Raw genomic sequence first — 27,458 nt, 5'->3', positions numbered from 1 at the left:
CTGTCTCACTGTGGCTCTGTCTCTCTTTCTCTCCCCACCCCATCTCTCTAGGACCATAAGTTAAAATAAATCATTTTTCCCCTCAAAGTTGCTTCTTATCAGGGTAATTTTTACAGCAACACAAAAGTTACAAAACCATCCTCAATAAGATTTGGAATTTATCTCTATTAGTGAGATACTCATGAGCAAATGTAAGTTAATTGTTTACATGTTAATTCTTATACCTCAGTGCAAGAAAGCAGTATTTTTTTCAAGCAATATTTTCTTCATTTATTTCTGTAGCCCTAACACTTAGGATATTGCTTGAAAAGGAAATAAAGAAAACTTTGAGTTTCTTATTTGAATTTCTATGAATTTGTCAGAAAAACTTCAGGACTTTAGTAGGAAATGTATTATGAAATAGGCTTTGTAGGAAATATACCATCAAGAAACAATGTCAATCATGAAGTATCATTTGAAATTATGCATATAAGCCTTAGGACTCTACAGCATTTACAAGTCATTTATTTATGACTAGTACAGGAAAGGGAAAGGAAATATAGTAGCTATTGTTGAAATCTGTGCCAAAAAATTTTACATATGCAATAGCTATCATTTTAAATACACTCAAGTATATAAACTTTGAAATTAAAACTTTTAAACACATTCCCCATTTTAGAAATATGCTATTAATTTAGTAAAAGTCAGTTTGGCTATGAAGGTAAAATAAAGTGTGGTAGACCAAACAATCTTTTATTTAGTCATTTATAAGGTCTTTATATTTGAATGAGTACAATGGCATAATAGATTTCCTTAAATCTCAATTCTGAATAACTTTTTAAGAGGTGAGAGTGTTCTCCACCTCCCAGCGGCACACTGTAAGCACTGCAAACAGGAACCTTCTAGGAAGAGTTGGGGAGAAGCAGACTGACAAGGATCCTAAGAGTGGAACTATATATCGTCACTAAGCCAAGATCTGCTTGCATGCTTGTTGAGTGACATTCATGATGCCAGCTTGCCTCAGCCCTCTACTCCAGCAGTGGGTAATGAAATAAATTTAATGCAAACATGATCAAGGTGCCAATGAATTTGGCAAGAAAGAGAGTCCAGTGCTCGTCCTCATAAGCAGAAGCCCCTCCTCACCCGTCTTACCTCTGTTCTTCAGCGGAGGCAGAGTAGGGTGCAGGTCTTTATTACATTCATTCCTCTCCGTGCAGCATTCAATTGACCTTCTCTGATGAGGAATGGGAGTGTCCTAAAATGGATTGCAAAAAGCTGCTAGTGCATTTCCTCTAAATTTCAACATCACTTCATCTAAGATGTAACAGGTTACCACTGGAGAACATGTTGAAAATTCTAATAATTTTGCTCCAGATCTTGAAAATGTTACTTTCCATCAGGAAAGTTGTTTCAAATTCTCATGTACCATTACAGCATCCCCACTTCAGTAGAATATTATTGTACTTGTAGCAACAGGCATACATTGAATAAACAAATGATGTAATCTCTGTTTAAACGACAGAGAATCAGGATTTAAAAGGTGGCCTAATTGGAAACTAAGTAAGATGTTAATAGCTAAGTTTTTCAAAACATAGTTTGAAAATGAGGCGAGAATTGGCCAGTGAAAATTTTCAGTTATTTTACAAACTATTCAACATGGGATAGCCATAGCAAAATGCTTAGCTTATTTTGTTTGAATATTTTTGAAAGTTTAGCCAACGCAAGTTAAAAAGTAAATTCAAGTATCTTCCTTACTCGACATTGAAAATCTGACCCTTCTAGTCCTAGACATCCGGAGGTGACAACAGGGGTTCCAGAGTCATCTTCTTCTATCATCGTGAAGCAGTACCCATCTGTGCTGAAGACCAAACAGGTACAGCAAGAGTGAGAAAAAAAGAGGACATGACTTAGAAAATAAAGTGAACTTTAATACCTTTGGCTTCATCACAAACAGGAAAACAGCACAGTTTCTTTTTTTTTTTAAGACTACAAACTGTTGAGTACACCTCAATATTTGAATCTACGAAAGAAGATGCACCAATCATTAAAAACACACTGTTTCCCCTTCACTTAGAAACTCAGGGGAGAGGACGATTAAAATTTCCACATGACATTAATTACCATTAGAAAGCATTTACACTCTTATTGAACTTACCTTGGCCCTATCACTTTTCCAGAGAGACAAACTGAGGAAGATAGTACTATCCTCAACCTTTATGTGAGGACGATAAGGGTCAGAGACCTTTAATAATTTCCCAAATGTCACATGGTGGGGGAGAGGGGGAGACAAGGCTGGAACCTATGCTGGTAAATGCAGGGGCTGGCTCTCTCTTTGGGAGCAGTGAAATACACCCCTGTAAGGCATGAGGTTGACGACAGGCAGGAGCCTGCTCCTGACAAGTGAAGGCAATGAAGGTATGTTGGGCCAGTATGGCAGCAAACACTGTTGGACATGGATAAGAATGGACAATAGAAATAAAGGTTGTGACAGAACTAAATTTTAATGTTTCTCTAGATAAGAATAACATTCAATTATTCAATTATATTTAATATTTTTATGAATAATTAGAAGAAACTACTATTCCTATTTTACATATGGGGGAATTGACCTGATGAGAACACACGACTACTTAAGATTGAATAGAAACAGTTCCAGCCTTGGGCCTTGAATAGAGGTCATCCACCTTCATTCCCACGTGTTATCTGCTATCCTGGAACTAAACTGCAAACAGTAACCAGTATATACAGGACTGCATGCAAACGGATATATTCTCTTCATAAATCAACCCTTATAATGTGGATTCCCAATAAGTCACAAGCTGCCATCTGTGCCCTTAGAAATAAAGTATGAAGTACATTTCCCATCCTCTTCTCATCCATATGTATGTTCCCTGTTCAAGACAAATATGACAATGGAGTTCTAAAAGGTCATGGGAACAAAGCTGTGAGAACAGTATTAGCCATGATTTGTAGGTCTGTCTTCTGGCATTAGTGGTAGCAGCATTCTGCCATATATTAGCCCTTCAGTTATCATCAACATTCTTACAATTGTTTACTTAGTTTCTAAGTCTCAAGTGATCCAACATGTCTCAGTTTATAAAAACTAGAAGCACAGATTTGAAACATACTAATGAATGGCTAGAAAGGGCCAGTGATAAATCTGTGTTAGACTAAGGTCAAATGCATGAATACTGTTGTAGAAGAAAAACAGTCCCTGAACAGCCCATGCTCAGAATCTTTGGAGCTTCTTAGTCAACTCACTGAAACCCCAGTGAGAGTGTAAAGCATACAATAGTGAAGGCAATAAATAAGATGAACCTACACTCCAAACAATGTGAGTAAATACTACTCATGTAAGTTTTGATTTTTTTCCATGCATTTAGACTATTTGTCTAAAGTATTTCTCATTTGGAATTCCTAGGCAGTAGAGCTGTCAACATAATACATTATATCTGAGGTGATTTAATGTATTGCCCAAATCAAAGTGCATAGAAGTGAGTATCAAGGTAATTCATCAGGGCAAAGACAAAAGAAAAAAAGAAAGGAGGAAGAGAAAGAGAGAGAGGAGGAGAGAGAGGAAAGAGAGAGAGAGAGAGAGAGAGAGAGAGAGACGGGGGAATAAATTTGTAGGCAACTTACAATACAAACCTTAGGGAGAGTAAATCAAGCTTTAAAAATCTACAAATCTGTTTGCAGATCTGAGAGCTAGGAATACAAAGAAGGTGGAGGGCTGACGATACAGCTCAGTAATTAAGAGATACTAGTTTCTCTTCCAGAAGACCTGAGTCCAATTCCTGGCAACTACATGGTGGCTAACAACCATCTGTAACTTCAGCTCCAAACATCAGAACCTTCTTCTTGCTTCTCCTGGCACTGTGGCACTGTGTACAGGTGTGGTACATATACACACATGCAGGCAAAACACCCACACACATGAAATGAAAATAAGTCTATATGTGTGTGTGCATGCATGCATATATTAGGGGTAAAGAAGAAGGTAGAGGTGTCCTGGAAAAAAGAACCACTCACTATACCATAAGTCATAAATCCATGCACAAATCAAATATGTGGAGACTAAGCAAGGAGGAGAAACATTTCATTGTTTGTCATCTGCAACACAGCAAATGTAATTTATAAAGTTCATGCTGGAGTTTCTGTCTACCACAGGGCATTAACTGGTAACTAGCAGAACAATTTCAGAAGCCTAAGCACTTCTTGAGATACCTTAACTCCGTAGCAAGCCCAAATAGAAACAAGAAGATCTTGTGTCCAAGATGGCAGACTCTTCTATTAGGCCCACTCTGCTATTATGTCTCATAAAGGACAATTACCCTCTTGCTATCTAGTTTTATTTTTTAATATTCTGCTGCCTGGGTGTTCAAGGCTGTGTTATCATTCCCATAATGTAGGAAGTGATGAGATTAAGAATCATGAAGGAAGTCAAAATAGGGATATTTTTAAGAGGTGAAATGCACAGATGAATGTAGGCTGGATCCTTGGTTACAGTAAGATTATGAATGGGCGGGGCAGTGGGACAGTCAATTAAGAGAACAGTCAATGACTATGCGGTCCCTCTGTGTCACAGGCAGGGAAGAGCCAGTGACAAATGGACTGAGAATTGGGTGGGTGCACAGCATAGCAAGAAAATCAGTCATGGACTCTCGGTGCTCCTGTAGTTACTCAATAAAAATGCAAAACACTTGGCAAACTGAAGCTTACATGGGGTCAAAGTAGTGATAGCATTTGTTATAATCCTTGGATAGATAGCTTGTCAGGTTCAGCAGGACTCTCTGAATTTGTACAGTTTTCCACAAGCAAATGAACGTTTGAAATATCTAGAAGGTGGGAAGGAGGCACTGCTTTAGATTTCAGTGTCACCTAAGAGGGTACGCCTGCTTCAAAGGGCTAAGGGAGCTAATGATTCTCTGCTTGCTGGTATGCATCTAGAAACTGCAAAGATTTCAACTCTCCTCACATCTGTTCTAAATGGGTTTAGAACAGCCCCTGGAACCCAGTTCCTTCCTGAATTATTGTTGAGGAGAAGAAAGCAATTTCACAAATCATCTAAAATGTCCTCAACACCACCTTAATTTAAAGTGATGAAATCAGGCTGGCAAGATAGCTCAGCAGTTATGAATTCACGCCTCCAAGGATTAATAGTTTTCCTCACTGATCAATTCATAGTCCTGCACATTATCAAAGCTGGATTCTCGAATCCTTGAATTTCCTTTGAGTTTACATTTCAATCAGAATCCATTTTAAAGGGCAGGCTGACTGAGAATACCCTGTCTTTGAAAATACCTATTTCACATTCAAGGGAACAAAGTTAAGTTTTCAAAATTTCCAGCACAGGTAATCTTATGGTACACACAATCTCTGCAGCCGCTGTTTGATCTTGTAGATTTTCATCAAGTGGCCAAAGCCACACACAGCTTTGTCCAGGACAATCCTCTTTTCATTTGTGGATCTCACTCAAGCATCAGGGACCAAAGGAGGCAGCCTGAGGTAGAGGCAGTCTCTGTTTGAGAAGCACATGGACTATACAGACTCTGACTCTGGAGGAAAAAAAATCATTAGTTTCAAGCAGCAGGGATAGAAATCATGAACTACCTAGTGCTTTCAACTGACTGGGCAAGAGCAAGGGATGGCGAGCAGTGGCAGCTTCCAAAGCTGTGGATTCCTCTGGGTTTCATGGATTCCCTGCCCAGCCTCTGAGATGAGTCAATTTCCACAGAGTTAGAAGGAAAGTCGGTAATATTACTGCACCCTTCTCTGTCCCTCCCTAAGGGAGCTAATCACTGTAGGGGATAATCTGAAGATGCCCAACACTATTCATTTTAAATTAAGCCAGACAACAAATTGGTCCCATTTAGTCTCATTTCTGATAATGAGATGTACAAAAATAGTTATTCCTTATAAAATTCTCCATTATTGACTTTGAAATATCAGAGTAATGACTAAATCACAGGTTCTAGGGAAGGAGTTAATATTCTCATAATTAAAACAGAAATTAACACCTTCTACTAGAAAAGATAAACTCAGTGAACCTTGGTATTTAGGTGGACTGGCCAATACTAGAAAAATTGGATGGCTCTATTGACATTTAGCAAGGCCAATGGATTTTCCTTATACCACTATGCTTCAAAATATACAATTAGCTAGCATTTAGGAGACAGAAGTAGGTGGATCTCTGTGAGTTCAAACCCAGTCTGACCTATAAAGAGAGTTCCAAGCCAGTGAAGGCTCCAGAATGAGAACTTGTATCAAAGGAGGAGGAAGAGGAGGAAGAGGAAGAGATGAGAAATGGAGAGGAGAAAGAGGGGAAGGAGGAAAAAGAGAAGAAGATGATGATGATGGCAATCACAAAGACAACAACAGTTGGAAACACATCTTCCTCTTTTAAACAGCTAGTGTCATTGGTAAATTCTTTATACAAACAAGCATATCAACTCATTTTACCTGAAAAATGTCCACATAGGAAAATTCCTAGTCAGAAACCAATAATTTAAACGAGGAAGTATTAAAATCATCTCTGAGAGATAAATCAACAATAGCTATTATAAATGGATATATATGTGTTCTGGATTGAAGGAGCTAGAAGATGATCAAGAGACAAGAACAAATTAATGACTGTTAAAGACTGTAATAAGATAAGATAGATTTATAAAACAATATGAAAGTATATACAGAAAGCCTGAGACATTTGCTAGCATGGGAAAATGACACAGAACAAGACATGGTGAACACCACCTAAGAAGAAATTCTCAAGGCTTAAGTAATGGTCTACTGTCTCACCAACAAAACAAGAAAATGGAAGGACTACAAAGCAACACGACACCTGGAAACATATTTAGGAGACAGACATTACCTTAAGGGAGATGTCTCAATGGCTTTACTCCCTCCCCCAACTTTTGATTACAGATCCAAACATTGTACTCATACTAATGTTATAATGTCATGATTCTTTGTTCTTTTCTTGATACACAACACCAGGCTGATCTTGAATTTGCAACCATCACTTTGATTTATTTCTATAGTTCTAGGAGTAAAGGTGCTTACCACACATATGGCTCTATCTGTCTCTCTCACTCACGCTCTCTCTCCCTTTACACACACACACACACACACACACACACACACACACACACACACACACACACAGACACACAGCATCCTCTAGCATGCATGCCATAAGCAATGCAAATGACATGACTTTTGATAGCAGACACATCTGTACCTTTGACCTTGCTCACGGCTGGTAAACAACCATGAGTACTGAGAAACTTACAAACCTCTAAACTCCACCTATACTTTCTGACTTAGCCCGAGAGATTCCACAATGACTGTATGTATGAAGCATTCTTGGTTCTTGCCCCCATTTGGAATGCTTTCTCCATGGTAGTATAGGGGATGTTGAGTAAGACACCTACTTGGGACATCCAGCTTGATGGAGGAAGGAACTTTTGCCTAGTATAAAGCCTCGGGGCAGACAACATATACCAGATCTAACTCAAGAGAAAGCACACCCTTGTACTTAAAGCTGCTTTGCCTAGGAGTGTAAGAGTCAGGACAGCAAACTGTTTCCTGCAGGTCTGTAAAGAGATTAAAGAAGAAACGGGAACTTGTATAGCAATTTGGTATGATAAATTCATGTCTGTTGAAACTTACTAAAAGATTAAAAAGGACAAAAACTTACAAGCTTTTAAATTAATGGTTTTAATAATTAATCTTGAGTGTAATTTAGGCAAGTATTTGTGCATAACTTTGTGTGTTCAGGGGTATCTTTTAACAGAGAGCTTAAGAAGTATTATTTTTGTGGGAAAGAGTAGAGTATGGCCTCATAGAACTGGAGACAAAGTTACATGCTTCTTCTTGGTCTTAGACAAAGTACAAAGGTAGTCCTTGTGGATCCACACATAAGAAAATTCAGCTCAAAGCATCTCTTCACTAGAAAAGTGTGTACCAGACTCAAGAGGGAATGTCCTCAGAGAACCTGAGAGAATTGGCTGCTGACCAAGAATTCAGAACTTGGAGTCTTGACCAATTTTTTATCATATCAAATTGACTAAGGATAACGTAACCTTCACATTTCTTACCAGCAAATAAACAGGAAATACTGCATTCTTCATAAGAATCTTCTGATGATTAGATAGGTGAAAGTAAACATGTAATCTTTTTTGTAAATACTAGTTCTCTGTTGATGTCTACAAATCAACATATCCATACTGAATACAATGATATATTCACATAATTTTGAGGGATTCTGTCATTATTGTTATGGAATTTATGTCTGTTTTCTTTTGCTATAATAAAGGTTGGCAGCCACAAAATTAAAATCCCATATCAACCTGGTTCCCATTTCTACTGCCTTTAATATCTCTAAATTGCTCTGATTAATGTTATCAGTTCTGGTTTCCACTTTCAGTCCTTGTCACATTTGACTTCTAATTGCATCCAATGCAGCTGGCCTAATATCTCCCTCCCCAACACTAGTTTCCATGACACTTACTTCTGATTTCCCCCTAGGACATTCTCCTGGTCTAAACTGTTGGCTGTTTCATGGCTCTGCCCTACTCTAGTAGACAGCGTTCCATTACTGCGCTCATCCTATTTCACCATGGGTATGGCTTCTCTTTGACCTCGGGCTTCACTCTACCACTTGATCTGGTTAATGAACCATCAGAACACAGGAGGCAAACAGAGGCTTTAGCATGTTGCTCTTTTACACACACAATAGACAATATGTCCTGCATAGCTGCTGTCTCAAAAGAAAGGAGAGATGGATGGCAAGTCTGAGTCCACCAATCACCCTCAAGTCAAGGTCACCCAACCCAGCAGAGCTCAGCACCTCTAAGTGAAAGACAAACTTTTCATTTGTAAGCCTCTATGTGGTTAAGGCAGTGTGTTCCCTAGCCAATGCTGGCTACTGCTCTATTTTGTTTTTCTTTTACATTTTTAGAATATTTACATATTCTTCATGTGATATCTTGGGAATGGGACTTACTTTCAACCATGAAGTTTATTTATATCTTATGTGTCTTATGAAAACATAGCAGGGACATAATTTTACACAATATTTTTAGTGTGCCTGGATTCTGGCTGTAACCAATGCATGAAGTCAGGTGGGGAAATTTCCACTAATGTCATCAAATCTGTGGTTTGGGAACATTTTAAACATCGTTTTTGGACTAGAGATACTAGAACAATGATTCCCTATCATGATAAACATTATAAAAACTCTGGACAACAGCAGAAGCATTCAACTCAGTTTGATATAGCCTCTTGGCTGACGATGGTCTAAAAGTAGTTACCCAGATATCCTTCCTGAACTCCAAAACTAGTAGTTCCTCTCCCCATTGGAGTCCATGGCCAGTCCCAATGCACACACACTCTGCTTCTCTGACATTGTCATTCCCAGGAGACATGGCATATGGGTAGCTTAGCCCTTTCTCTCTTCTTCTGCTCTGCTCTCAAGAGGCTATGGCTCTTTATATACTCGTCCCTTACTCTAGGGAACAAAAAGATATCATAACGAGCAAAGCGGATGCAGCTGCCTAAAGATGAGTACAAAGAAAAATGCTTTACATTATTTGAAACTCAACTCTTTTATGAAATATATTTCTGATTTCATATTTCCCACTTCATAGTTGTCGTGCTGTAACAATGTCTCTCTTAACACCCGTGGGATTAATGCAAACTTTATCACAAAACTGCTTTCCAGAAACAGTTTATTAATCTTTTGCTGCAAAATACTAATGGCATCACTATGATGAGCAGTTAAGACAAGATCAGAATATTGGTAAGTGAATATGGAAAGGTACAATAGATTTGTTCATTGACAAGGAGCCTGAGACCTGTGTTCTGCTTATATGTTTGGGTAGAAGGGATGTCTCAAATACCATTTCAGGGTAAAATATGATTAGATATTTTCCTTAGTTCAGTACCATTCTTCAGATCATATTCTTGGAAAAGTGAATGTATGTTCACAATATTATGGGACCACTTGCGAAAGTGGAGCTTGCACCATTTCTATCACCAACCTGCAGATATTGTTGACTGAGTCTTCTGGACAGTGGTGGTGGCATTTACAACGAAGGACCTTGGGGCGAGGGGTGGGGGCTGTACTCTCGCCATCCTCTTTCTTGGTGCCCACATTTAATTTTCCTGAGCTTCGTAAGAGCATGTTATCAATGAACTCTCTGTAAAAGAATAATGAGCAAGGATTAGGACAGCCTTCCCCAGCCTTCTGATTAAGAAACAGTAAGATATTAAACCAAAGTGAAAGTACTTGTGACAAAGATTCAAACAAAAGACAGATATTTGGATGTTTTTATATGTCTATATTTCATAAGACATCTACTAATGTCTCATAGAGAGTAACAAATACAAATAATACTTTCAGAATATAATTTATACATTAAATTAGAATAATTTGTATTTAGTTAAGTAAAAGATATCAATGAAAAATTACCATAAAGACTGCTATATAGATTGACTGGACGGTGGTAGCACATACCTTTAATCCCAGCACTTGGGAGGCAGAGGCAGGAGGCAAACTCTGTGAGTTTGAGGCCAGGCTGGTCTACAGAGTGAGTTCCAGGACAGGCTCCAAAACTATAGAGAACCCTGTCTAAAAAAAAACAAAAAAGGTTGCACTATATATTAATATTAAGGATGAATGGTGTCAGTCTCACTTTTCAGATAATAAACTCAAGTCTTGAATTTTAACGAATTAATCTGCACACAGTCAAATAATGGGGCCAGCATTTTAAATCCAGATTGCCTGAAACCCAGCACTATCCTTTTTTTAAAAAAAAATCATATCACAAGTTTGATTTGAGGCATACCATTTTATTAATTTGCTTTCTATTGTTATGACAAAACACAGACCTAATCCAACTTAGGAAAGGGTTTATTTCATCATAAATCCTAGATCACAATCTATAATTGAGGAAAATTTGGGCAGAAACCTGGAAGCAGAAACTGAAACAGTATCCATGGAGAAATGATGGTTTCTGCTTTCTTCCTCTGGCCTGTTCAGCTACTTTTCTTGCACAGTGGCCCAGAACCCTCTACATCAATTAGCAATTAGGATAATGTTGCACAGACATGCTCATAGGACAAGCTGGTAGAGACAGTTCCACAATGTAGGTTCTCTCTTCCCTAGTGGCATTAGTTTGTGCCAAGTTGACAAAAACTAACCAGCACACTCATCTACATTTAATCTGCAAAATATGTGTAGAAAAATAAAAAAATTAGAAACCACATTATTTCTCTACTAGCTTTTACATATGAAAGTGTTATATGTTATTATAGTACTATTTCTACCACCTTTGATAGGACACACTGCCTATGAAGGAATGATCTCCCAGGGACAGATTTTCTGGGTTTAAAAACAAGTGTCCCTATCTTCCATATAGTTGTCTTGGATAACTTTTTAATACTCTGCAACACATTTTAGTAGTTTTAAAATCATGATTGAAAATATCTATATCTTATGTCAAGAGATTGATGTGTGTATGTTACATGAAAAGAACATGCATTAATTAATATCTGTTCTGCTTCAGGCATTGTGATCAGAGATCTTACGTACCATATCACTGTGAAAATTACCTTCTTACCAATGTCCAGTTTAAAATTTTCTCTCAAACCACATCTATGTGGACTATAATTGTACCCAATTTCAACAAAATATTGACTTATAGATTGTTTGGTTTAAAAAACTAACATTACATAGCAAAAGCAATATGGCAACCTATTGTTCAAAGCATATTTTTCTATACTTTTATTCATGGCTGTAGTCATGAATTGAATCAGAAAATAAGGAATTTAGGAAAAGCATCTGTGATAACCTTCCCTAGACTACCTATGTTTTGTGCTAATTAGTCAAAATTTGGTGAATAATTTGTGTAAAAATAATTTAAGAATGTCAAACTAAGTGGTCTAGGTAGATGACTAAATAAGTTGCTCACCAGGCAAGTATGAGCACCTAACTTCGATCCCAAGCACCTATAATAAAAAGGTGGTCACAGCTGTGCCTATCTCGGTGCTATGGAGACAGAGTTGGGAAAACTCCCAGGGTCTGCAAGCCACTACTTATTTAATTCAACCATACACCAGATTCCAGTATGTCCACACTCTTCTATATGATAAAGTATTCGCCTGTAAGCTAAACTCCAAAATACTGTGAAATTAAACAGGCTTTCTTAACACCCTGCCTTACAAGCCATTTGCTATGAGTCTGTTCACAGAAGAATGTGCACACCTGTTTAAAACACTACACATAGGTATGTCTACATATCACCCTGTCACAGCAAGTTGATTCTTTGTAAATCTGACTTAAGTCACATTAACTTGATGGCCTGAGTTGCCTCTAGGGACAACATGGTGAAAAAGAGTATGCAAAAAAATACTTCCTGCTTCCTTGCAAAGCAGACCCTTTTTCTTTGAAGTTTAAAAGCAAAACAATTGATACTGATTTGTTATGCAGATCCCTGTTCTCTCCCACTGCTGAAGGAGACTGGGAGGGTAAATGTTATGTTTACAGCACTAGACATTTTATTTTCCTTTTCTCCCCTTCAAGTCAGGGACTTGAAAAACAAAGCACAAAACAAGGCGGGCATACTATTTCCAACACACAGTTGACACAGAATCCTTCCTCTTTCCCCACCAGGTTTTGCCTTCTTCACTGGGGGCTTGAAGCTAGCTAGTGGAGACCAAACCAAAGGCTAAAGAAAGAAACAGCACAAGAGCTCTCTTCCTGTTATCCTGTAAGTGAAGGATATTAGTGAAGAGTTCTATCTGGAAGCTTCCAATCAGCTCTTTCAGTATGCCATACTCCCATGCACATGTCAGTAGTTCATGGCCAGAAGATATCTGAGGAGGCCCTCAAATGTCAAGGACTGAAGACAAAACAAATACACAGAAAAGAAAAAGAAAAACCAACAACTAGGGGCATATAGATTAGTGTATGAAAGCAAGTAACTGTAAAAATAAGTGTTATCCTTACTCTTGGCTTATTAGAAAGCATACCTGCAACACAAAGGAGCATGGCTGTGAAGAGGGCTTCACAAACGAGGGGCTCCAAATGTGTGACTGCATCTCAGAAGATGAGTTCAAACAGAAGCATGAGAAAGAAAAGCTATACCAAGAGACAAACACATCAGAAACATTGTGGATACAAGAAAATCAACACAGGAGACTTGAGAAAACATTAGATCATCAAATCAGTACATCATATACTGAATATCACCAGTTTCTAGTTTGAAAAGACATGAGTATAAGAAGAAGACTCATGGGGCTGGAGAGAACACTTGCTGTTTTACATAGGACCCTGATTTATTTCCCAGCACCTACATGATAGCTAACCAGCAATTGTAGGAATGTATGTGGTATGTATATATACATATGTATATGTGTATGGTATGTGCAGACAAAACACTCTTACACATGAATTAAATAAAAGAAAATTTTTCTCCTAGTTAAAAGTTCTTATTGCTGATGACTAAAGCCACTTGGCAGAGGATGAGGAGGCATTTCATCTGACAGCCTATAACTCTATCCAGAGAGGTCAGGGAAATAACTTGGAAGCAGGAACTGATGCAGAGTCCATGAAAAAATGCTGTCTACTGGCTTGTCCCACATGACATGCTCAGCCTGCTTCCGCAGAGCACCCAGGACCACTCACCCAGGGATGGCACAGGGAGAACTAGTCAAGTGAATTTTGCAAACTGCTTTTCTGTTCAAAACAGGCAGTTGTTTTCACATGCTGATATGGAATGGCAAACATCAATGAAAAACCAACCCCCAAACCAAAAAACTTCACATTCAAGAAGAATGTGTTCCCCAGCTCATCTCCACTTCTGGGAGTCACTACTGAGCCACTTTGAACGCCTTCTCGGCAGTGACACCAAGTGCATTGATTGTTTAACACTATGCTTTGCCTCATTTTTCTTTCTTTTCTTTCAAGATAATGTCTCAGTATTCAGCCCAGGCTGGCCTGTGTGGCCAATACGATCTTCAGCTTGTAGAGTCTCAACCTCCTGAGTGCTGAGACTACAGCATGGGCCAGCCACTCCCAGTTGGTTGACCACACGTTTGTGTGCTTATAAGCATAATCTCCAAAGGTTTTGGAAAATAAGTATACTTATCCTTTTCTTCTTGATTACCAACATCTATTTGTTGCACGTTAAACATTCTTGAAAACCCCAAATCTAAAGCGTCTTTAAATCCAAAATCTTTTCAATGTTTTAATGCTGTTCTATAATTTAATGTCTATAAATTTTCATGCGAAATTATTTAAAACTATTTCATAAGTTTACTTTCATGTATTTGTACATAAGTTAATAGGCATTTAGACCTGGATTCCACCACAAATATTTCTTATTATAGAAGCAAATATTCCAGAATTAAAATAAATAAGTAAATAACCCTAAAAACCCTCAGAACTCATACTTCTGTTCTCAAGGAACTTGGATAATGAATACTCAACCTGCAGTATTTTACAGACTCTCTTCAGTTAACCACTTCAGTTACAAAGGACAAATACCCAATTTTAGTAACTGCAAGCACCCCCCCCCCATTTTTTTTATTCAAAACTGTCTTGGAAACACTGGAAGAATCAAGTAAAAGTGAGCCCTCACATAAAAATAATGAAGATGAATTATTGCTTTTAATCTTTATGCTGATAGGACACAGGCTATTTTTAAACCAGAAAGACATTAGCAAAACCAAAAAGATATATCACTATCACTAACTCATAAGAGAGACAATAAATACTTCTTTAAGCTTAGGTAGCAGCCGACTATCCGGAGTGAACAAGCAACACTGTTTTCATACAGTGGGAGCTGGGTAATTGAAGGAAATGACATGAGAAATGAACTGCCTTTGATTAGACTTCCCACTAAACGTATGGTAAACTGACAATCTGAAAGAACTGGGCAGGGGTTTCTCCTTTCTGCCAAAATAGTGAAGTCGAGGAAGTAATTTATATACAAGTATGTAGCTGCTGTTTATTGTTCCATATATAGTTAGGTCTCCAGGAATGAAAATTACCATATCACAGTTCACAGAACTGTGAACTTACCAGTTCACAGCCACAGAACATAATCGACAAACTGAGTGCAAACCAGAAAGCAGAACCGATAATCTGCTCAGAACAAGAGGGTAAAGCATCAATGCAGTGAGCGGGCTGCCTAGCCCCCACATGCTCAGTGTGCACAAGAAAGGCTGCATGGCCTCTGATTAGCCATTCACAGCATGCAAAAATGGCAACTAGAAACAGCATAATGTTCTGATTGTGGGAAGGGACTTGTAAAAGGGTCAGTTTCAGATATCATATAACACTAAACTCAAGCAAAGTCCATGCTCACAGATAGAAGCCAGGCATTCAGGGCCACAAGTAAAACAGTATACATCAGCTAATACCTTACAAGAGCAGTTGGCTAGATGCATATACAAAGAATAATCATTTAAAATGTAGTCATTTTGTTAGCAATGGTATTAATTCTGAAATAAGAAACAGAAGACTAAATGTGTGATTATTCAGATGAACGCATTAGGAACAATGATAACACATCTCCAAATACCAGCTATTTCATTAAAAGAGCATCGCAGCTCTCATTAGTTGCCTGACTAGGGGGTTGGCCTCTGAAATTCCCCCCCTCCCCCATTAGAATGCCTGCTATCATGGTTCAGGTCTTGAAATGTTGACTGTCCTCAGTATTCTACAAGGTCTACACTAGAGGGCAGGCAGGAGCAAGAAGAGAAGTGGAAATCAAAAGTTTGCACATTCACTTGGGTAAAGAAGTAACAGGAAGAAAAAGTTAAAACACTGAATTGTTGGAATTTGATAACGCTCCTTCTCATTCGCATTCATATAATTAATAATAATAATGTCAATACATTTCCATCTTATTTCCAGTGACTTAAAAATCCCTGTTTATTTATTTTTTTCAACTTTTTTTATTTGAATTAGAAACAGGATTGTTTTACATGACAATCCCAGTTCCCTTCTCCCTCCCCTCCTCACCTATCACCTCCCCCAACTAAAACCCTACCTATCACATATCCTTTCTGCTCCCCCTGGATGGTGAGGCCTTCCACTGGGGAGGGGTCATCAGAGTCTATCGTATCCTTTTGGATAGGGCTTAGGCCCTCCCTGTGTGTGTGACTTGGCTCAGGGAGTATCCCTCTATTTGGAATGGGCTCCCACTTTGAACAGTTATTTGTCTAAGATTCAGGGAAGTGACAAAATAGAATTTTGGTTCCAAAATTCTTGAGGAAAATTGAATGTTGAGGAAAGTTAGAAGCTTGCTTCTCAAGACCCAGAGTCAAGTGGGAAGATGTTGGTTCGTGCGGGGGGGGGGGGGGGGTGCTACTGTTGGAGAAAGGTCAAATGACCAATGGAGCCTGACAAATGGGATCACCCCTCTCAGCTACCTCCTTACTAATTGGCCTTAGTGACTAACGGAGCCTCTTTAAAGAATGTGGCAAATGGCAGTAGTCACCAGCTAGAGCTTTAAGGGATGTGCTGATTTTATAAAGTAGGATCTTTATCCTTAAATACCAATGCCTGTCCCTATTCCTTGATAACTGTGTCTTTCCCCATAAACGCCCCCACATTACCACACCACTCAGGCTGTTAAACACCTGCTAGACACCCCAAAACAACTGATGAAAAAATTTAAAGCTCTGGTCATTTGTTTGTGGTGTCAGATTATAATTTAGATAAGTCATAAAAGGATTAAATATTCAATAAATGCCAACCTATGTTTGCACTTCCTTGCCTGCCATGTGACTGCTGCAGAATTATAAGTTCACATCATCATAGAAGGTACAAGAGAAACATAAAGGCACTTTAGCATCACTCTTACAAAGTTAAAACAGTAGCCAGGCCTGTCTTTAGGCTTCATAGTGCTTCTAAATTTAAAGAAATCCAATCAAAATGTTGATTTCAATAAAACATTGTGAAAAATATCATAGAACAAAAATTAGTCATAACCATTTTGATAAAATCTTCAACATAATGGGGAAAAGAGACATCCACAGAGCCACCATAATGTTTACAGACATTAAACATCACACTGACTCCATATGTACACAGTAGCACAATTACTAAGGAAGATAAAATCTTTTATTTGTCTCTGTATTTTAAAATATTTAATATGTCAACTCAGGTCAATAGAGTCGGGAAAGAAACTGAACTATGGTCTCTCTGATGATAATGCCAAAGAATCAGCTAGATCTGGGCACATTCCCAAGCCAGGAGCTATGGCTTTGTATGTTTCCATTAGTGCTCTGCTTCTCAGAGTTCTAAGGTAGATGGGTCAGCTGGCCACTATACTAGGTCTTACTCTGTGGTGCTGCCAAACATGCCCAGGACGTCTTCACATACAACACCAGTTTAAACAGGTCATATATATGATATATATAATAATAAAGTGTAACAACAGAGCCAGAAAAATAAGATGCTTGCCTGCCTTATAACAGATATATATTTTCTCCATAGAAACAACCCCCCAAGAAAGCATAAGATCTTTCCATTTCTAATCCTTAATTGGATAATTACTAAAGGACACCTTAGTTACATGGAATATTGACCAAAATACAGAAATATACTAATAATTCACATATCATAGTATAAAACTGTTGCATGTATATAAACTAATCTTAGAATTTAACCATTAACTACAATAATTACCAGTGCATTTAGCAGTTTATTTATGATGAAAAATTAATTAAAACAAAATTAGAATATTCCAAGGCCCATTATAGAGTCTCAAGAAAACTCTGTAAACTAAACAGTTTAGAGTCTACATGGCTAAAAAGAGGGAAAAAATAAAAAAAATAAAATAACCAAGAGCAAAGTTTCATTGAGTGTCCACAGGATAGTGGGATAGGTTAACCAAACCTCACTGGATCCAGAAGCAACCCTCCAATGGTTCCAGCGCATCCTACTGGCTGAGGAAAAGCGCCACACATGAGTTCTGAGGACATTTTACTCTCAAAGAACAACATTCCCTGGAGTCTCTATAGCTCATGACTATCCCATAATAAAATATGAAAATGTATATTAGTACAACCTCAAAAGTCTCCCTGGTCTTTACAAGTTTCAACATTACTTGAAAGTCTAAAGTATCTCCTAAGACTCAAGGTAATATCTTAGCTGTGAGCTTTTGTAAAACTAAACGACAAAGTTGCATACTTCCAGGTGACAAGGGGATACTTATTCCTAAAGGTAGAATGGAGTCATAGTAAGGAAAGACAAGACTAAAACAAGACTAAAATCAAGATGGGAAAATGCCTAGCATCTGGGCTGTATAAATTTATCACTAGGATCCACTGGACTTATGCAGCTTCGTAACTACAGCTCTGGGGATGGCAGCGCATAGGACCTTCTCTTGGCTCCATTGCATGCTTGTAGTTTTCAATGGCCAATGGTCCCATCCAGTCATCTCTATCTACCTGACATCTCCAATAAAACTTAGAAGTTTTGTTTTAAACTTTTATTTGGTCTTGTCTTGTATTTCACTTTTTATACCTTTATAAATAGCATAGTTATGAGTATATTTGCACAATGGAGTATTATTCAGCTGTTAAAAAAGCAATGAAATCTGAAGATAAATGGATGGAACTGGAAAAAAAATCCTGAAAAAAAAAAAGAATCTACATTGTTATGCATAAAGCTTTGTTGTTTTTTGGTTTTTGTTATTTGTTTTTTACTTACATATTATACCTTACAGAAAAATTTGTAGAAACCAAAAAAACTGTAAATAATTACTAAAATATACTTATGTTTGTTATTCCAGGGATATATATTTTGTTATTAAAATAAATTATAACCATATAGATAAAATGTATTAATTACTGTTTTTTCAATACCTTTGAGATAATATTTAAGTCATTGTAGTCATACCTTTAAACTTTATCTTTTAAAACTTTATTTGAAGGCTGGGAACATAGCTTAGCTCATAGAGGACTTGTCTGGCATTCATGAAGCCCTAGCATCAGGTATGAATAAACATTGCAGCTACTGCCTATGATCCCAGCTATTGGGAGGTATGGGTCGGAGAAACGAGTGTTCAAGATCAGCCTTGGATATATAGGGGGAGGGAGGGATGGAGGGAGGGAGAGAGGGAGGAAGGGAAGGAAGGAAGAAAGAAAGAAAGAAAGAAAGAAAGAAAGAAAGAAAGAAAGAAAGAAAGAAAGGGAGAGGGAAGAAGAGAGGGAGAGGCAGATAGACAGACAGTAAGACAGAGACAGACAGACAGACAGAGACTTGCAAGAATATAATTCTGACATTTACAATGTATAAATTGAGAACTGAATGCCATACCAGCAAAAGAACAGAATGTCAAAAGTATGTAAATAATGTAATGTCAAATGTCAAAAATGTAATGCCAGAATGTCAAAAAATGTAAATAAATGATACCAGAAGGACATTACATAGCCGTAACACTTGACTTGAAAAACTTTTGGATAATGCTGGGACAATGATAGTATCAGTCCAATACATTCAATATGAAAGCTGAAACAATGCATGTCTCATTCAACTGTCACAAAGTAGAATAAGTTATACACTGCCAGGACGGAGCAGCTAAACTGCTCTTCCTTGTCATTTCAATATTGTGCATCTGACTTTTGACTCCTCTGTGATGTTCCATCCCACCTTACATGCCAAGAAAGAAAAAGTTCAAAACACGAGTGTGTGTGTGTGTGTGTGTGTGTGTGTGTGTGTGTGTGTGTGTGTGTGTGTGTGTTCATGCATGGGCATGTGCCAAGACTGCCTTTGTGAATCTTGTTTGCATGTCTTGGAGAAGGACACAGGAAGCTGTGAGATAGAAAACTTCTCTCACTACTCACTTCTGAATTCTGCATGCTTGATGTATGGCTGCCAAGTTTCCTGGGCTGAGAGACATGAAAAGGGGGCCCAGAATTGCGAGGGTTCCCACTAAAAAGCCCAGCACCATGGGTAGCACTAATCCTGCACCTGTGATGTGTTATTCACCAGTTAAGAAATGCATCCCAGTCTGTAGTTGCCTAATGCAGCTCAGCTGTTTCCCTGAGTCCTCCCTTTGATTAGGAGCTGGCCGGGAAGATTACTGCAGTCAGGCACTGAGCTATGTTCAGGATCCACAGCATATGACATTGCAAAGGTAAAAGAGAAAAGTCTCAGAGAGAGAGAGAGAGAGAGAGAGAGAGAGAGAGAGAGAGAGAGAGAGAGAGAGAGAGAGAAAAGGCAATCATCACAGGATATTATTATACCTCATTTGCAGATTCCCAGATGGTTAAAAGCTTTCTCTGGGTTTATGCAAGCCAGGAAATTTTCCATTTAAATATCTAGAGCTCCACTTCAATGATACAGTTCTCCATGAGAGTATGGCAACGTGCGATGTCTCCAGGATAGCTCCAGCACAATTTCACAGATAGAAACCTGTCTTCAGCAAGGTTTATATGTATAGGTCCTGTCTCTAATTCCAAACCTTTCATGTTGCTGGGAAAACAGAAGACTGAATGATCTTGCTTCTATCTTTTTAAAAATCAAATATAGTGTATCATTTGGTTTGACCTATTGGAGGTTTTGGATATAAAAATTATATTTCCGATTCATTTATCCTACTGATATAATAAAGGTTGATAAAAACCAGAAGAAAATACTGTATCACAGGAATGCTAGAAAATCCAGATCCATTCAGAAGTATCTATCATGCACAACCCCTAACAAAGTACTGCCCAGTTGAAGAAATGAAGAGATAGCCACACACAGTGCTCACAAAGCCTTAAGATCCAACTGAAGAGTGTCATACCTGTCATCAATTCTGTCCTGGTTATATTCCCTCACGTCCAAACTTTCATGGTATTCCTGTTTGTATATTCTGCACAAAGGCCACACCATGTTTCTGAGGATTCTCTCTGAGCCACATTTTACAGCTTAAAACTTAATCTAAAAACCATGAATCTTTTCCTAATAGCAGAGGACTGAATTAGGCACAATAAAAGCCTGAAGAAAATTATATCTTCTCTATAATGTAAGTACAATTGATATGTATATTTTAAAAGAATTTTTGTTATTTTGGGTTTTGTTTACAAACTAATTTTGTTGTCAGATATAAGTTTTTTAATTTAAGAAAAGATCCACGTATGCATAGCATGAAGAACAGTGAGGTGGGAATTACTCCTGTGTCCACGGGACATGCTTTGTCACCAGCATTGGACAAGTCTCAGCGGCTTTCTCTTACATGCAGATAGCATTATTAGAATACTGCGTCACAACCCACAAACAACCCTGAAGAAGACGTGGGATGTGAACGTCAGTTTTCTCCTTACTTTCCCCATTAAGCCATGCTGAAATGAACAAAGTAAACTAAGAGAGCTGGATAGTGTTATGGATGTAGAAGACTAGAATATATAGCTTCAGAGGAAAACAAAACAACATTTGTCCCCACTAATTAAAGAGGTTCAAAAACTTGACTTGTGGGAAGGAGATTTCCAAGCAGCATCTGTGCTGCCTTCTAGGAAGAAGCAATTAGGAGCGATCTGAAGTGAAGCCATGTTATTATAAACACTGTGCTATCTTAAATCTGTGTAGGGCACACACCGGGACGTTCTGGCCTGATGTTGCTCAAGCTGTCCTTCTTCTGATAAAAATGATTTTCATTTCCAAAACATTTTCCAAGCTACTTTCAGTTCTTTTTTGATTGTGTAACACTCAGTGCCTCAGTGGTCTAGTCTTTGAAACTTTTCCCGACTTTTCTTTCCATTTCCTTTCTGCAAGTAATGTTTTATTTTTAGAGGCAAGCTTACATGTTGCAGTCTAGGCTGGCTTGAAACCTACCATGTAGCCAAGACTGACTTTCAAAGTCAAGGCAATCCTTCTGCTTCGAATTCTTAAATGCTAGAATTACAGGAGTGAGTTAGCATACGTGGCTTTTATTTATTTTTATTCGATTCCCATAATTTTCATTTAGGCCAATACTATTCTCACACATTTTACTCTAAAATAAAGATGTTTCCCTCCTCCTTTTCAAAATTATCATCAATACATAAACCACCAACAAAACCAAAAAGATTGACTGTAACCTGATACACGAAAAATAATTGCCTTTCATAATCCTTTTGTTCCCCCACCTGTTTGTGTATTTTGACTCACACCAACCTAAGGCAGATAAATTACATGCTGTTTTGCTTTGCCCTGGATATATTGGTAAACTGAGTATAACGTCTCAAAATTCAAATGAAGGAGGAAGATAGGAATACACACTGAGCATACTTTATGTGAAAAACAGAACAATGTGCTTCCAAACCATCACGATTCTAATATAGGAACAAAAGGCTGGCTGTCTTCATCCACCACTCCAGTCAGACGCTCTTCCCCAGCCACATTTGACAAAATGTATTAGCATGTGTTTCAGCTATCAAACAACAGTCCTATTTACCTACAACTGTACTCTGTAAAAACCCAGCAAAACAGGGCTGGAGCAATGATTCACTCAGGAGAGTGCTTGCCTTGCAATCATGGGGACCTGAGTTTAGTCCCCTGGAAACCTCATCACAAAAAGAAAAGGACAGGAAGACGCCAAGTATGATGCGATGCATGTGAACCTGAGTGCTGGGGGTGTCTGATGCCTAAGGCTCACTGACCAGGCATCCTACTTGTGAAGCTCCTGACAATGAAAGACTCTCCCAAAACACAAGGCACCTGAGGAATGGCATCCAAGGTTGTTCTCTGGTCTCCACACACATCCCCAAGTACCTGTACACTCCCTGACACGCATGCATGTGCATACACAAGCCAGCAAAATAAAAAAAGAGATTGGTGAAGCCTATCACCTCTAGCTGCTATGCAAGCTGGTTTGTTGATTTAAAAAAAAAAAAGAAGCAGCTTGTTTGGGACACTTGTTTTTGTTTCTCTAAAGAAAGCTTATGATGACCTTTCATAACAAATAGATCCCTTAATAAGTGATAAGTTCACAACCGAATTAATTATTTTCTTTCTGTCTTTTGTAAGAGAAAAAACATTTGCTTTCATCATTTAAACGGTAGCATGACATGTCTCCTTTTCTATCCTCATTGATTGGCCTAGGAAGTATTAAAATGTCATTCGTTGCTAAAGAGGAAACCTGGAAAAGAGGATAACTCTGCAGTTACTTCCTACAACTTTCTTTACCCTAGCTCTCAGAACATGGTAGCTTTGTTCATATGAAAACCAGGGACAAGATTTCCCTTCCTGCTTCCTAGCAGTGAAGAAAGGAACCCTTCCAATAGGTACCCTACCAACCATCTACCCACTGGGACTGTGTTAGGCTCCTGCCTCTTCTAAGTTTGATGCCTTCTCTCCATCAGGGAGACATAAGCAGAGAGATCATTAGTTATGGCACGAAGACTATAGCTGATAATCTTGACTCTCTCCGAGAGCTGTTCCACTATAAACCATGTGCTGAAAGCCATTTATCTGCATTTTAGGATAAACAGCAGAAGCTACTCATTTAAACAGATTGCAAAAAATCAGCTGTGGGTGCTGAGACCAAGGCAGGTTGATTTTGAAAGGAAGAATCTGTAAATTTAGTAAAACCTAGTGCCGGATGCTATATTATAAAAACCTTCAGTTTCTCAAAACATGAAAATATGTGTAAAGCATCTGCATACGTGTAAAGCACAAGCCGTATTTCAAAAGAGCCACTAATTCAGTTATCAAAATTACTGCAGAGTGGCTTCATACCCAAAGAACATTTACTCAAGTTCGATGTTCTCTCTTACATGACAACATTTATGGTTATGCAGATGCTGATCAAACGATTGTCATCAAGCAAAGCTTTCCCTATGGATCTGTGAAACGTTAAATTTAACTGGGTCAGCATTGTTAGCACCATCATTTCTACAGCAAGCTAGAACCCATCAAAAACAAAATGAAAAACCCTTGGGGCTCTTTTATACCTTATTATAAACGTATCTCTGTGCATTTACCTCTCAGTAACATGTTCATCCAATGCTTCAAGAAAACACTGCACAGTTTAACCAGAACGTCTACCTCAGAACACTTGAGTTTGGATCCTACACATGATTTAGCATCGTGTGTGGCTGACAGGGGACGTTATCAGAAGCAGCACATACGGGGACAATGTGCAGACATCTGCTTTTTCCACACATCAGATGTCAGAAGCTTTTCACAGCAATTCTGAGATCAGAGAAGAGAACACACAGGTGTGTATTATGCCAATTAAAGGCCCTGAGGGCGCAGGTGCAATCCGATCCCTTCTCCAGCACATTCTTGTGGGCATTACAAACGCCCTCTGAAAGAGTAGTACACTAATGCTAACAAAACACCTCAGACAGCATGAGATCCATGCACTAGCAATATTGTTCAAAGCACCTGTCTTCAACATCAAACTTGCAGCCAGCTTCAAACAAATTTATAATATTTTCTCCAATGCACTTCATGGATAATAAAATCTCATCATGACATATATTTCTGTTATATCACAAAAACTACAAACCCCCCACAGGATCAAGAAACAAATGCTCGAGAACTGGTTCTGACCAATGCAATGGCCGTTTGTCCTGGGGAAGGCATGGTGCTCGCTCGATGGCTGGCATCAAGAGCCTGGTGTGGAAAGATGGCAGCCAGTTCTGGCTAAAGTGTAATTCCGAGTCTTCCTACATAAGACAGTTGCCGGTCACCTTTCACTCAGCAGCAACAAACTCAGAAACCTCCACTAATGTGTGATCCATATGGGACACGGAGTAGAGGGGGAATGTTTCTCTTTCAGTACATTTGAAGAATGGGTTTTTTTTTCTTTTTTTTTTTCATTTTAGATATTTTTCTATCCCCCTTTTGGCATCTCGCCTCCCAACTCCAAATGTTTCCTCAAAAACTTAAACTATTCTTGAAAACTCAGGCTTGCACACCCTCTCCCTCCCACCTGGTCTCAGAAGCTAGGAAACACCAGTTACAAAATGCTCTCCAAATGTTCTCGTGCCCCGTCTACCCCACAGCAACCCCTACTTGTGAGCTGCCTTTCCTCTTCACACGCTGTCTCCGGAGCTGCCCAGCCTCTGTGCTGGATCTCTTCTCTTCTCACTCCCAGATTCCAGGCTAGCATCCCCTCCTGGGTTACATCAAAAGAGGAATTGGCCCAGCCTCACTCAGCACAGCTGAAGAAAGGCTTTAGGACAAAGAGAATGAGTTTATAGGGGAGAAACAGCAAGTGAACTCTAAGAGTCCGAGAGGTTTCGCTTACAGCTTTGTATTAGAAAGTAGAATCTTACATACAAAACATGTAACCAGGCACCACCTCTTACAATAGACCAAGTCACACGTATAACAGGGTAACTGAACTCCAAACAGGTGTAGGAATCATGATTTCTAGCCTGAGCTATGTCACTGACTTGGGAATCTACAGTATGTCTTTGGGGGGAGAGGGAGCCGCGCAGCACAGCGCAGCACAGCACAGCACAATGATGCTGACTGAGTAAGGCTCAGGTGGCAAACACAGCATCTCAAGAAACAACGGAAGAGATTTCTTTATGGAATACTTATTGGCTTCATTACCGGCCTTGGAAAGACTTGGCTAAACACACCTATCTAGATAAGCAGTTTGGTGTGCAGAAAATCATTCTGACTTAACTGGTGTCCCCATTCCCTAGATAGGCAAACAAAGGGTGCTAATAATGTCCCTAAAGGAACCATGTGCATAAAGCAGAAGCAGGCTATTCTTGTAACCTCCTTATATCCGCTGACACTCTAACACAGTACACCTCCGCTTTCAGCTCTGTGCTTACCAAGAAAGAACTTGGGGGAAGAACGCTGAAGTCTTCCAATATGTAAAATCAAAATGAATGAAAACAGAACCAAACCAGCCTGGCCCAAAGCACAGGAAAGCATTTTTAATATATACATGAGATTGATCCTGTGAATACACAGGGCTCTTAATATATATTAGATACAAGTGTGTGTGGGGGGGGGTGTCACTTGCTTGAACCACCAAAATTCAAGCAGATTTTAAGGCTGTGGTCTCCATTTACATATTTACAGTCCATTACATGCATTTCAAACTCTTTATGCTTGTGAGTTTGCATTAATAAACTTACTCAGATAGGGATTAAACAAACTGAATGATTTTTGTTTGAGAAAGTCAGGTGGGAGGCAGTACATACAGTCACATTAGAGTGGCCTAGAAAAAAATGTGTTTGAGCTGATTTATACTAAATATATTTAAATAAAAATCATATTTCATTCTGAAATATACTGACTCACTTGATAGTGTTTTCTTCTATGGGGTAACACAAAAAGAAGAGAGAAATACTATAGTGTAGTAAACCCCTTAACTCCATCCAGCACAAGGAGCTTTGGATTGTGGGTAAAGAGAATAAGTCTTGAAAGGCAGAGATGGCCCTGTGTCCCAATATTGAGACTCTCAAGTAAGAATGTTTTGTTCAAACATTTTATTAGCCTATACTGGAAAAAAAAAAAGGTTGCCTGACCCTAATCATATGTACTTTTCTATTCCAAACACTTCCAGTTTGTTTTGCTTTCTAATTACGGTATCGGGACTGCCAAACCACTCTCACTTTAGCTCATATTATGCTGCTAAGAATTACAAGGTTTCTAAGGGTTGAACGAAAAGGAATAGAAGCCACAAAAATAGATCAGAAGGTTTCAGAAGGCTACAATTGCCTACACGTGGCTATTTACCATGACTTCCTGAGCTCATCATAATTTGGTTTTTGGTCTTATTTTCATGAGCATCTCTGTGTTATGGGTAAGTAGAGTTCTTGCCAATGATTTCTGAGAGATTTTGGTCAGACTACTGGGGTAGGGGCAGGGGAGGAAAGAGAAAGAACAATTACTTTAAACATGCTGCAGGTCAGGCTGCAGGAACAGCTCAGTAGTATAGTATTTCATTTCCATATGCAAGGCCCTAGGTATAATCCAGAGCAACACAGCACAGGGTTGTAGGAGTACTTCCAAGTCCCAGATTTGAAACAAAATATTCCTCTGGGTTTTGATAATGTCTGGTTCACTGTGTGATGCAGATGAGTTTTGTGAAGCAAGCTTCTTAAAACCCTAAGTTGTTTGGAGGTTGGGGTTTGGTGTGCACTTGCAGCTGGAAGGCAGAGGTCAACCTTGTGTAGCTTCCTCAGTTGTTCTTCTGTTTAGTTTTTGAGACAGGGCCTCTCACTGTCTAGACTACACTAGCTGGCCAGCAAGATCCAGGGTTCTTTGATTTCATGCCCTCCCTGCTGGAATTACAGGTGTATCTGCCATATCTGACTTTCCAGGTTCTGAGGATCTGGATTCAGGTTCTCATGCTTGAACAGCAAACACTTTATTGACTGGGTCATTACTACAATCCTCAAAATTGTGTTTGTTCCTTGATGGCTTACATTTTGTCATTGGTAATCAGTCATGTTGTTTTCCCTGAAATGACAGGCTAACTTTATTCGTTTGGGAGCATACATCTAGAAATACTAATTAGCAC

The 27,458-nt window shown here is 38.7% G+C and overlaps 1 protein-coding gene across 15 annotated transcripts in view; it reads right to left on the bottom strand.

Annotated features, from left to right (window-relative positions):
- Positions 1 to 27,458, bottom strand: part of LOC100774629 (bone morphogenetic protein receptor type-1B) — a 308,818-nt gene that overhangs the window by 31,725 nt on the left and 249,635 nt on the right. For 14 of the 15 annotated variants that reach the window (XM_027395836.2, XM_027395835.2, XM_027395834.2 and 11 more), the window contains 3 exons: positions 10,020 to 10,178; positions 1,735 to 1,837; positions 1,132 to 1,234 (listed from right to left, as the gene is read on the bottom strand). In XM_027395836.2, the coding sequence (XP_027251637.1) occupies positions 1,132 to 1,234; positions 1,735 to 1,837; positions 10,020 to 10,162 (349 nt within the window). In that variant the 5' untranslated portion in view covers positions 10,163 to 10,178. The remainder of the gene's footprint in view (positions 1 to 1,131; positions 1,235 to 1,734; positions 1,838 to 10,019; positions 10,179 to 27,458) is intronic. The other variant, XM_035451155.1, reaches the window with a different exon arrangement.

The sequence above is a fragment of the Cricetulus griseus genome (assembly GCF_003668045.3).
Source record: "Cricetulus griseus strain 17A/GY chromosome 1 unlocalized genomic scaffold, alternate assembly CriGri-PICRH-1.0 chr1_0, whole genome shotgun sequence".
Taxonomy (NCBI): domain Eukaryota; kingdom Metazoa; phylum Chordata; class Mammalia; order Rodentia; family Cricetidae; genus Cricetulus; species Cricetulus griseus.
The sequence above is the reverse complement of the archived record's forward strand: the minus strand, read 5'-3'. Positions and strand labels throughout refer to the sequence as shown.